Raw genomic sequence first — 13,275 nt, forward strand, 5'->3', positions numbered from 1 at the left:
TCACACAATAATCAAAGAGCTTCTCTTTTAATTCGGATTGGAAAACGTTCGAAGAGACGTCTCTGTACAGATATTCAATTTTGGAAAATTTATAAATTCTACGATTTGGAATTTAAAACATATTTTTCTGAAAGAAGATAAACTGCAAATTGGTTTGTTTTTTGAATATTCCACTCATCAACATTATAAAGCAGATCTGCTCGAAAATACATATAAGTAATGAAAATGAATGTTATATCATTATGTATTCAAAAGGATGATTTACTTTTCCACATAAATGTTTTATAACGATGTTCGGTTGCATTGAGGTCCAAAATAATATGAAGTAATCAAAATAAGCGGATTAAAAAAGATTCGCAAATTGTAAATCTGTCATTATCGGTTGGCAAATGATGAAATTTTTTTTGAACAATTGTTTTTTAAACCTTACATAATTAGTGGCATTTTTCGAACAAATAAAATAAAAATGTTAATATAAATGCGAATTTCACTATAGCAGAGACGTGGCTTTTAGTGTAGCCCGGTGTGGCTATTTTTTCATCATATTTCGTTGGTAAAACGCATATAACATGTATATTTGACATGGATTGTGTCTTCCCTCAGGAACTTTATCATAATATCGATTTCATGTCGTCGCACAGATATTTTTCACTGAAATTTCGTTGTGGTTTTGTAATTATTAAATTAAAAACATTGAAACTTGTTCACTGAATATAACACCATTGACAGTCCAATGTAAGAAATACAACCACTTCAAAAATGGCCACAGAATATTGCGTTAATACTTAAAATGTAAAAATTGAAAACAGCAAATGGAATAAACGCTTGCGATACAACAAACATCAATCAATTAATCTCGAATCAACAAATTTTCATAATTATTATCCATCATAGCAAATGTATCACCGTCAGCTTTTTAAAACGAATCAAAAAGATGTCCAGCTACTTGTGAAGCGATGCGACAATCTTTCACATTCGAAACGACCACTTTCAGTTATTGCAAAATATATATCTATAATTTATAGCACGTGCCAACCGTTATTTCTGCTCTAAATATGTCTTATTGACGCTGATGTCAAAACAGTTGTGGATTTAAAAAAAAGTTCAAAGTAGAAATAAACAAAAATTTCTGTGGTATTGAAAAATGTTGTATCAGAAAATGTTATATTACGTAAAATCTGAAATGGTTCTTCTTGAAGCACTGAATATTGCTTGAATCAAACAAGCTAAAAAATATGAATCTTTTGACATAGATATAGCTTTTCTGCAAAGCGTACACTCTTACTAGCAAAAACATTATTCACTGTCAAATCAGTATGCTTGTGCTATTTTTTCGTCTTACTTCATCTCTACTTTAATTTCATAAAGACAAAACGTTCATGTGTAGCTGCCATGTAAGAAAAAAATCCATGGAAAATAGGTGTTTTTACTTCATGTTTTGTTAGTTTATATCCAGAACACGTGTCTACCAAACCACTGTACTTATACAGAAACGGAGTGTAGAAGTGATCGTATCAAATTTGCACTTTTTCCAAAACTTCATTTTGTCTTCATGTTTTGAATCTTATACGTGTTCGAATAAAAACAATTCGGTATGTTTTCTTTTCCGGATGGTAGAAAAAGTTTTTGGAAGAAAAAAGTGCATAAATTTAATCCGAAAGGCGAACAAAATGAAAATAAGAAGGCTTTTTGAATGCTTTTGAGCCAATGGAAGACGCAAAAATGTAACATTGTTTTCATATGGGATGAATTTAATTTGTTTTTGGTTCCACAGGGAGTAAAAATAACAATGGCCAATGTTTGAGATATTCTTTGTTTCTAGAGCTTTACCCTATTAGATTCGCTTTTGTTTTTATCTCTTACATAATGGCTTACGACATTGTTTGACATTTGTCAGTTTTTTGCTTCGGTTTTTTTGGATTTCATATAACCTTTTATCAGAGGGTAGAAAAACTAATACAATTCCGATCAATATTTGACGGAATACTTCTCAATAAAATTCACACTTAAACAAAAACTAAAAAAGTAGAGGTTCGAATTTCGATGAAATATCATGGTAATGATACAAATGAATATCCTCGGATCGGATCGGAGTCGGCGGTCGGTAGGCGTCGGAGCTCGGTCGGAGTTGCGAACTCTGATGAATACATTTCTCAAATTTCCATTTTTATAATTGATGACCAAAAAGAAATATGTAGCATACAATCCATACAATGTTGCTAGCTAGCTATCTACATCGGTTATTGCTATTTAACGCATATCTTCGCTCGGATGCTGGTCATTGTTATGTTTAACATTTTAAATCATTCCAAAACAATATGACACCATTGTAATGTCGAGTATACGCAGCGTCCGAGCGAAGAGCTGCGTTAAATAGCAGCTATTTTTATATCCCTACTATAGCAATAGCTGATATAGATAGCTAGCTAGCAACATTGTATGGTTGCTTGTCTGCCGTTTTATACGTGCTACTAGCATCAGCGCGTGTTTCATATTCAAATGTTAGTTGATTGAATGTATGCAGAAATGAAATTGGAAAATTCAACGGAATTTTCATTATATTCGATGTTGTTGCTGAAATCCGTGTTGACATTTAAAAAAAATCCTCTTATCACATCTTCTCATTTTGAGCTGTTCAATAATCCGATCATATGATGTATTTACATTTGAAAATTCGTCCCTTTTTCGTAATTATGCCATAATCCAGATAATCTGCTGTCCATATTGTGAATGAGCAAACAATCAAACGTACACTTGAGCAATGATGTTGCGAAGTATACATGTAGAATTTCATGTGTCGATAGAATCATTTGTGAATAGCATCAAATGAAAATTGAAGATAAAATGTTCGGTCCGGTCATCGAAGCATTTTCCATTGTGATGGTGTCGATGTTGAAATGTGTCGTATGCATATGTGGTCTTTAAATTCATACCTGAATAAATATCATCAGGGCAAAGAGTTTTTTTATCGCATATTTTTAACGACAAGGTGTCATGAAGCCAACACGAGTTCCAGAAAACGTAATTTATTTAATTAAAGTCGCATGTTAAATGAGTGAATTTAAGTAATGGCTCCGAATAACTTGTGCAGCAAACGCAAATCAATGTGATGTGTGTTTTGCGTGTGACTTTATCCCATCAAAAAAACTTTCAACTAAATAAAATAAATGACTGTTATTCATGTGAGTCTGTAGTCACATTTATATTGCTTTTTCTGATCTTCCTCATAAATTTCGGTTTTGTCTCGTTTTCTTGCTCTCCCTGTAATCTCATGTTATCGTCCATGGAATGTGTTGATTGTTCTGTTTTTCTTTGGAATTGCGTGTGGAACGCACAAGCCATGCATAATTTACCATACGATATGAGCGAAGCATGCTGTTTATTATGAAAATGGAGCAAAAATGTGTGCTTTCCACACTCTGTCACGATGGGATCGAGAAAATGAATTTCAAACAATTTCTGTAGATATTTGCACATTTTTATTCATTCATTTGGTCGTGCAAACAAATCTAAGTCCAATCGTCTCGTTTGCATTTAATAAATTACATTGGATCAATGTGAGATTGGTTTGCCATCAATTTAAGTCATAGTTGGGGCAGTTTTTTCATGTTATTTTCAGAAATTTAAAGACGAATTTTACCCGATTCGAATCCAGAGTGGCTTAAAGAAAAGGATGCTCAAACGGACTCTCGCAATTCAATTTGCATTTTTTGTCCTTTTCTCCGTCTTTTCTGATGATTTCGTTGTCTCATAAACTTTAATGACAATACACACAATTTTCAATGCAAATTTGATTCCCATTTGGACTGCATATAAATATCGTAAACGATGGTATAAGCCATCGTACGGAATGTGACATCAAAAAGAAGACACACGCAATTTTCAACCAAATTCCGATTGGGTCGCATACTCCAATTTTTGAAAATGAGTGCGCACTTTTTGGTGGGGCTTATTCATCCAAAATTATGAGCAAATATACATAAATTACATGACATTGCGTGCGTATGGCAAAAAGCATTTACAATTCGGGCAACGAAACAAATGAATTTATACTCGCAGACATTGCGTGCTAAATAACATTGGTTTCGGCTTCTATCTTACAATATTTATGTCGGAAATTAGAATCGGTATATTGCCATGTAACAAATTTTATATGCGAACCAGAATATGGGCAATCAGTTGGAGATAAATTTATGGCACACAGGCCTTTAAAACAATGCTGTTGGCCAAAGAAATTTATGTGCACCTACTTAATTTGAAACGATACAATCACCAAACACTTCCGATATGTCTTTGTTTTGTGAATCACAGCTGTCGCAACGCCTGGAATTATCATATTCAAAAATGATTAATGAAAATGCATGCCACAATCAAACCGCATTCTATTCAAAACCATACATTATGCTTGTGTGATGTGGAAAAAAAAATTAAACTACACTTCAACTAGTTCGCTCGTTTGTTGATAAATGCCTGGTTGCTGTTCATTTAGTGGGATGAACTGTATTGAAAATGGCTTTCAAACGATTCAAATGCAACCAATAAAAAACCATTTGTTTTTAACGATTCCGATCCATTTGTTCCGAGAAGAAAAAAACCATGAACGAGAACGAAGAGAAAATACAACATGTGGAGCGCACATATACGTACAATGGACGAGAGAACAACCACTAACGCTTTTTGTTCACCCCATTTTATTTTTACAAACCTGATGGCCATCCTTGCGAATGTTTATTTATTTTTATTTGGGTGCTTCTCTTATCGATTCACATGCAATATTCTCATATGAAACCATCTTGGCTCTCTGGTGCGGTTTTTGAGGTTTTATATTCGGTCTTTACCGAATATGTTCACAAAACATCAAGTACCAACAACAAATGTTGTCAACACCTCGGAACAAAACAAAAAGCTAAGGAATTTCCATTCAGTTTATTACGGGAAAATGGTGAATTGGTCAGAAGAAGAAATTGAGCAAAAGAGAGAAAGAGAGGAAAAGAGAATGCGAGAAGCATGGAAACAAAGAAGAAAATGGAACAAATGGATTTACAATATCATAGTGATATACTCTGATCGGTTCGTTTATTCCCAGTAGCGATAAACATTTTCCAAAACATTGGTATCATATCATTCCAATTTCCTCATAATTTTATTTTCGTTTTCTGTTTATCTCGAGCTTGAATCTTTTCACAAAAATATAGAGTCGGTTCAAAGAAAAATACCGTGACAACAGAAGTCATAACAACAGCAAACTGTTAGACCGAATTGACCAAGTTCGATGGATATTGTGTACGATAAATAAATAAATAAAATACACCGAACGAGCCGCAAATTTTGGCCATTGGTGTGACCACAAATTTTCCTTAAAACGAGCGCTACTTTACCATTTGATGAAAATTGGGTGCTAAAAAATGAATCAAGATGAAATATTTCCAGGCATTTTTGGAGTAATTTCTTTCAAATGTCGTTCTTTTGAAATTCTCTTGATTTCTGAATTGTATAAAGTTCCACAAGCATTTGAAATGTGTACCAACTACGTTTGCTTTCAAAAAAAAAAACTCATAAAAAGTTTTTCAATGTTGACGATGCTCATAAAAAACGATTTTACGATCGTTAATAACTTTTTTTTCTCCACAAGAATCATTGGCTTGTTGTCACCTAGCAACTAGACTATGGTGACGATTTTACAGAATTTACGAGCGTCCGAATAATTTGATTTATTGCTCAATTTTGAAATCACAGATTCACTTTCCGATAGCACTAAACAAAATGTAGTTCCTGTGTCACATAAACTTACTATTTTGAAATCAGACAACATGATTTAGATTCCAAATTAGAGATGAACCCGAATAAACTACAGGAAGCTGACATTTCGAATCTTGCAAAAGAAAAATTAAAAAAAAAACTATTTGCTTGTTTACAGATGTTTGTGCGCTATCGCAAAGAATATGAGCTTAAAATTTTCATCACATTCAATGGCAGCTCTCCAGCATCCGTTGTCATCTACGTTATTTCAGCTCGAAATTTATCTTAAACTGCAAGTCAGCGGAGATGATGTGTGTGTTTACTTTGTATTTATTTGTCGGTATAATTTTTTCGTCGAAATTCAGAACATGCTTGCCATTAGACGGTCGGATGGTTAGTTTACTGAATTGAATTCAGTGTGAATGGCAAGAAACATATTTCATGCGATAGCATGTTCCAAATATATATATTTTTTGTATTGATACCATTTTATGGGGTAATTTTACGTGCGTTATTTTTTATTTCCATTGTTATTGCTTCTATAATGATATGAAGAAACTGACACATTTCGGTTTAACATTGTGAAGTATTCGTTGTCGCTTTTGCGTCGCACACAACAGTCTATGGTATTCATCATGGATGTGCCACACGCTCTTTTATACAGATACGATGCGATGAAGATATAATTTTAAAGAAGTATGTATACGACAATTCAAAGTGAAGTAATTCGCATAAGAATGAAGATAAATGGGAATCGAAGTCGCAGTTATGCCCCTTTATGCAAGACTAAAAACAGCCGTAAAATAATGGCACAACCATGACCTTATCCAATGTGATGCTGGATATTTTGTGGTTTGATGTTATATCGTTTGCGTGCGTGATGTGGTGATGCTTAAGCCCTCCCAAAGCGTCATGATTCTTGACGGAATGCTACTGGAAATATCATCATTTTTCTTAATAATGCCAAACCATTTTATTATGACATCGTTGTGCCATCTAATTTACTTCGCACAAAACCTCACATTTTCCACATTTGATCGAATTTTCTTTTCAGTTCCGGCTGTATTAAGTAATCTCTTATTCCTTGACGTGTATATCTGTAAATATATGTAACCACAGTTTGTATTTTATTCCGTCGTGACAGTTCGTGTACATGTTTTCATTGTCCAAGTACGAAAGTTTGTGTCAAACACACACGCAAATACAACGGACGCGCCTCTTTTATCCTCGACTCTTACTTTGTACCACATTTTTATGTGGCAAGTGTTTTGTATTTTTTCTTTGCGTGTTACAGCTTTATCTTTGTCAATTTCTGTTTCATTCAAGAACTTCTTTTAATTTATTAAGACAGATATAGAATTCCATAAAACTGCCACATCCACGTGTTACGTGAAAATAAATATACAATGGTAGGGTGTAGCACTTTCTTCAGTGTCTTTAGTGCTGTGGACATAATTTTTGACCACTGTCGATGAAGCTTTTGGATATTTTAGCTACACCCTAAATACGGCAAATACTTGATGCGCTTCATTGTACTGTATTCAATCTACCGTGTGCTTCACTATCGTAAATATAAACGGCAGACAAGCAAGTCAACAAGCAGGCAGCAGATTTCCTTGAAATAGCAAGCATGTTGAAAAGTGGATATGAGAAATGCAATCGGTGTCGGCAACACATAAATATCGCTTTAGATTAACCGATTGTACTTTCCATTGTACCATCATTTTTTTCCAGCTGTATTTTTCCTCGACCTGCTGGTTTTCTATCTTTAAATTAATATTTACGCGAAAAATCAACGGAAGTAAGACGATATAGAAGCATACTCAAAGTTCCTTTAAAACGGTAGCAGGCAATTTATGTTCAACAACTTGTAAAATATACATTGAGTTCATGTTTTACGATGTTGCTTTTACTTGTTTCGCTGATATTCGACGTATTTCATTTTTCTTGTGTAGCATCCACGTGGAAAATGCGGATAAAAAAAGGTGAAATCGCACGCACCGTCTTTTGCAGTGAATAGATAATGTAAATTTATAAGTGATTCGACTATTTTCACCGCTGTTTCATTCCGCACTGCCAATCAAACTAACAAAGAAATGTTGAAAAAGTAAACAATTCTGCTGCATATAGCATGGATGCTTGAAATATTAGAGGCAAGATAGTAAACAATTTTCACAAAAATTAAGGGCATTACTCTCCACTTTTTATGTGAGTGGCTCTAAATCACTGTGTTCACTGCAAAAAATAGATTTAAGTGCCATTACGATTTCTCTCTCTCTCTCTCTCTCGATGTTACCTGTGTGCGAAATTTTTTTGATAGCGTAAGTCGCGTGTGCTGTGTGGCATGACACATCTTGATGGATATTCTTGGAAAGGATTTATTTCGACAATAAATTTTTTTTGTGTGTGTGCGCTCGCACTCGCCTCACTTTTGCGCATCGCTTTTTCAATGTTAAGAAGATTGGTTTTTTTCACTCTCTTTCTCCCTCTTACTGGCTGTCTCTCTTGCTGGCTATAATTTGTGTATTTGGGTCTCCCAATTTACATTTTCCATTTGTCGAGCAGACACAGCTAATGTAATCGGCCTCAAATAAGTGGCTTAAAACGAATCATGCTGCGGCCAGACTAAAACGAATCATGCAATGAGATTTTATGCGAAAATCGCTTTGAATTTGCATTTTATGTCCAAAACAGCAAACAACCACAGCCATACATATACATTAATCTATGACATGAACTTACGCCTTATTATTGTTATTGAGATAGTGGAATAAAAGCCATTCAAACTGGAGAACGACCATCAAAGTAACAAGGGAAAGAGAAAAATGCGAATAGAATAATAGAAGCGAATTATGTCATTGTGCAAGTGCCATATCGGACGCATTTCAAGCGAAAACTTTAATCAAATTTGTCCTTGGATGCTGTTTTCGCTTTTATTACGGTTATTTACTTTGTTCAGTTCAACATTTTCCGGCATTTTTAGTTGAAGAACGAAGCTAACTTTGCAAATCACGCATTAAATGCAATGTAAATATTGTAACTTCATGGTACACATCTGCCAAGGTATCGCTTTTGTGTTCGATACTTGAGCAAAAGAAGATGGAAAAAGAAGAGAAACCTGAAGACATTTGGTTTATTTATTCGAATATTTCCAAGTTTTGTGAAGTTTTCCACGTGAATCGACATCAACATTCGAAACAGAGCAGTCAGTTGATAAAAAAACGAATCTCGCAGTAATAGCAGCGGTAGTAGTGGAAGTGATGGACGCATTGTATTTTCTTGCCATTTTTCCTGGATTTCAACTGTCTTGAGATGATGTGTTCTATTTTTGTCGCACGTGCTTTTTCACTGGAAATACCACACACTTGCACATGCTATAAATGCTTATTGCTCACAGACAGGCACAAAACGTATAATTTTATGTAATTTGTCAAGAGCGAGAGTAATTGGATGGTATAGCATAGTGAATATGTTGGAACAAAAATGACAATGGGGAGGTGAAATTTGAAAATTATTGCGTAGAAATGTGAAATCTCAAAGTTTCCATATCGATTTTTGGCAACATTTCCCAAAAAAAAAAATCCGTTGTCTCTTCTTAAGATATAAAAGTTCATTTCCATATCACTTTTATTCCAACGTACTCATGTGTATGCAAACAATGAAGGAAAAGTGTCTTGAAAAATGTCGCACAAAGATGACTACATAAAGTTGCTTGGGTGGTCCTTTGTGAATTGTTCCATCAACATTAAAATTCGTACTTGTTTCGGTTGTCGTATATTTATCTGAACGAAACGACATCGAAGCACAAAAAGTAGATGAATATCACCAAATGAAATATATAGATAAAACTCGTAAACATTATCTCGTGAATGCAGAAGTATAAGATGGACTGAAAAGCGCATTTGGATTCGAAACGATGAGATTATACGATAGCAACAGACTATCTTCACTTTGCATGAAAAAAACACCGACACACACATACAAACAATCATACCCTCATCTTAATGGCGCGCACACACCGAGACTTGAACATGCAATCACATTGAATGAGTCACAATTGGAGGAAAGTTAACGTCAAGAAACTTTGTGTTGTCTGAGGAACTTTATTTCGTCTCTTTTCGACGAACATGAAGTAGCCGACACATTCGATTTATATTTTCATAGTTTGACTTTCAATTTTACACTTTCCTTTCACTATCTCCGATAAAATCGAGTGAAACTTCTGTTGTTTATTTTCACTAACTTTTCTTTTTTATTTTTGTTTTCGTTGTAGCTTTATCCACCGAAATCAACATCGTATCGCAGTGAATGTGAGCTTTTCGGTTCGTATGTGTCATTGGATTGTCCATCACCGCCAGCGCCGCCAGCATCGTCCGATGCACGACGTGATCCCCAAGTACGTACAAATTGCTATTTGTTGTGAGATTTGCAATCTAATTAAACGAACATTTTATCGAACCATTTTTGCCGTTACCGTTTTTTTTCTCATTCTCCACATTCTACTCATTCGATTGACATAATTTGATTTTCCGTTTGGGAATGTTGCTCAATTCAATTTCCATTTTCTTTTATTTGCTCGAACAAATACGTTATTTGCTTGATTAATAATATAGGCGCGGCTCAGTCGATATTTGAAGATGATGTACACGGAATGGGCCCTAAAAGAGCCAAACATACCGACATGGACGAGCTCACAAATGCCGGGCGCATTGTCACCAGCTCGCATCGAACCCGAATTTCGATTACATTCACAATCACATGGATTTAGCGATTTATTAACGGTTGATCAATTGCTCACACCAATTCAGGTATTTTTTCACCATTTCACGCTCTCAACTTTCTGTTGTTATTGTTACGTTAATTTGATTGAATTGTTCACATAAATAATTAGACAAAAGACGGTCAAATACTGGAGGCTCCGCGTCGATTGATAATCGAATGTCCGCATTGGGTTGCCAGGCACTTTTTGGCAATGCGCATTTTACATGCATGGGCGAAAGAGCCACCATGGCCAACACGAGGCGTCCCAGTTGCCATCGCTCTCTATCTTCCATTAGTTGAAATGAATAATAAAAAGAGTATTGCACATTTTGTTGAAAAAGTAAGTGGAATGCCATTTTTGTATTTTCATTAATTATTCACATTGGTTCCAATGGTAATTTCAATTAAAAATCAAAAACAATTTATTTACTTCAAAGGAATTGATATCAAAAGGTCCAAATAATCCATTTGCAAGTGGTTTTGGTGGTTTTTCATCCGCATGGAATTCATTAACGGCACTTGGACCAAAGCTATTGATTGTGATTGATGGTTACGACATCGTACGAAATTCACCGAAACGAAAAGCAAAAAATATTCCACAAGACATAATCGATTTATTAGAAGGGAAATTATTTCCCGAATCGAGAATCATTATAATAAGCACATCACAAAATATCGTCGATATATTGCCATTGGTTCAGCGACACGTTAAATACGAAGGATTAACATGGGGCAAATCGGTTTCGTTGCTAAGCGGAGGTCAATGGCGTTCACAATCACGTTTTCTCGAAACGGTTCAACGGTGCATTCACCTACGGAATGTGGCACGAACGCCACTCGGTTGCTTAGCATTGGCATCGGGCTATGACATTTCAAACGGCGATTTACCAACGGAGGAAATTGATGTGGTTGAATCGATAATGAATTGGATTGCATCGGATGCAACACAAGCGCATATCGCCGAATTGGGACGTTTGGCACTGTTTTCATTAAAAACAAAACGAACAACGGTTACATCGACTGAAATAAAAATGTATTGCTCAAATCCCGAATCAAGTATATTGAATTGCTTGGAAAAGGCACAACTATTTGGTAAAACGGCCAAAAAGAAAAACGAATACATTTACACACCAATTTGTTCCGGTATTATTGAATTATTGGCGGCCAACTATATTGCATCGTTGGCCAATCGACCAGGACTATTGGCGGCCGAAATTACCGGTTTATCATTGAACGATGAAGTGGAACCTGAAATACTCAAAGTGCTTACGTTTGCCATGAGTTTGCTTGGACCACGTGCACACATTCTATTATCGCGAATGACACCACTCTGGTTAAGCCCACAGACGGTTTTCTCGTTGGCATTGAGCGGCGGCGATTCAACAGCCAATCTCAATGCTTTATGTGACTTATTAGGTATATCGAAAACACCGTCAATCTCACCATTGGAAACGAATCCAATTTGGGTGCAAATCCGTTCGACACCCGTCGAACTACAAGGCTGGGCGATGGCACTCAAAAGCCAAAATTGTACATTGAAAAATTTAGAATTAAACTATCAAATCGACAAGCACACATTTTTAGAATCTAGAAATAGTTTGGATATTTTCTTGGATGCGCTTTCGTTTAATGAAAGTGTGTCCACGTTGCGAATTACGTCGTTGATTGAAAACGATGCCAAAGAAATAGAAATCAACGTCATAGCCAATTGTGTATCGAGATGTTTGCTAAAACCGCGACTCGAGAATTTCGAATTGATTTTAACGCTGCTCGACGAGGATCCGCCAATGCTGAAATTACAATCAGTTGTTACAGCATTGTGCCGTTCGTTGCCACATCAACCAAAAGTCACATCGATGCTACTCGATTTGGGTTTGTGCACATCACAGCTTGTGCAAATCAGTGGAGTTTTAGAAGCATGCCCGAATGTGGCGCGATTATCATTGCCACATTTAAGATGTGAACGTGGTGCTGTTGTTGCATTGGCATCGCTGTTGAAAGCTCGACCATTGGCCTCGTTGGCATTACCTTCTTGCTGGGGTGTTCGTGATGATTTACCCTCATCGAGTGGGGTCAGCATGAGTTCGGGTAGTGGCAGCAGCACTGGAACATCGGCAATTCTTAAACAATCAACATTAACAAATGCACCGTCGCCACGTTCATTTCAAACGGGAATATTTTCATCATTACCACGTGGCGCCCTGACGCCGGGCAATCCGAGTGGCAGATCAGCCACGTTGCCAAGGCAACCATTGGATTTACCGCCGGACAAACGTAGTTCAGACTCTGTCGTTTCGAAAACATGGTATCCAACACCGGCCTGCGACGGTGGACCACACAATTCGGGCACATTACACGAATTACTTTTGGCTGCACGCGAACCATATTCACGTTTGCATGGTTTGGATTTGAGCAAAGCACAATTATCACTCGAAGATTCGATGTGTCTTGGTGAAACGGTGCGCGTTTCAACTCAATTGCATTCCATTAAACTTGAAGGTTCGTCTCGTATGAGTGAAGTATTGCCCACATTGCTCGGTTGCGGTGAATCGATTAGTTTACAAATGATGAGCCTAGCATCGACACGATTAGTGCTCGAGGATGGAGCAACAGCAATGTCGTCTCGTGCTTTGGCCAATTGTGTTTCATTGAGATTACTCAGCTTAGACGGTTGGACTTTTAGAGTAGATGTAAGTCGACATTTTGATTTTAATGAAGTGTGAAAATTGATAATCTTGCAATTTCAAGAGAAATTGATTCAAAATTACTGATTTT

At 36.1% G+C, this 13,275-nt stretch overlaps 1 protein-coding gene across 2 annotated transcripts in view; it reads left to right on the plus strand.

Moving 5' to 3' along the window:
• The window catches only part of LOC116341981, a 113,729-nt gene that overhangs the window by 96,342 nt on the left and 4,112 nt on the right, over positions 1 to 13,275 (plus strand). For both annotated transcript variants that reach the window (XM_031769434.1, XM_031769435.1), the window contains exons 6-9: positions 10,013 to 10,135; positions 10,353 to 10,547; positions 10,631 to 10,840; positions 10,938 to 13,190. In XM_031769434.1, the coding sequence (XP_031625294.1) occupies positions 10,013 to 10,135; positions 10,353 to 10,547; positions 10,631 to 10,840; positions 10,938 to 13,190 (2,781 nt within the window). The remainder of the gene's footprint in view (positions 1 to 10,012; positions 10,136 to 10,352; positions 10,548 to 10,630; positions 10,841 to 10,937; positions 13,191 to 13,275) is intronic.

This window comes from Contarinia nasturtii, unplaced genomic scaffold (genome assembly GCF_009176525.2).
Source record: "Contarinia nasturtii isolate CC-2019 unplaced genomic scaffold, AAFC_CNas_1.1 Cnas_scaffold_810, whole genome shotgun sequence".
Classification (NCBI taxonomy): Eukaryota; Metazoa; Arthropoda; class Insecta; order Diptera; family Cecidomyiidae; genus Contarinia; species Contarinia nasturtii.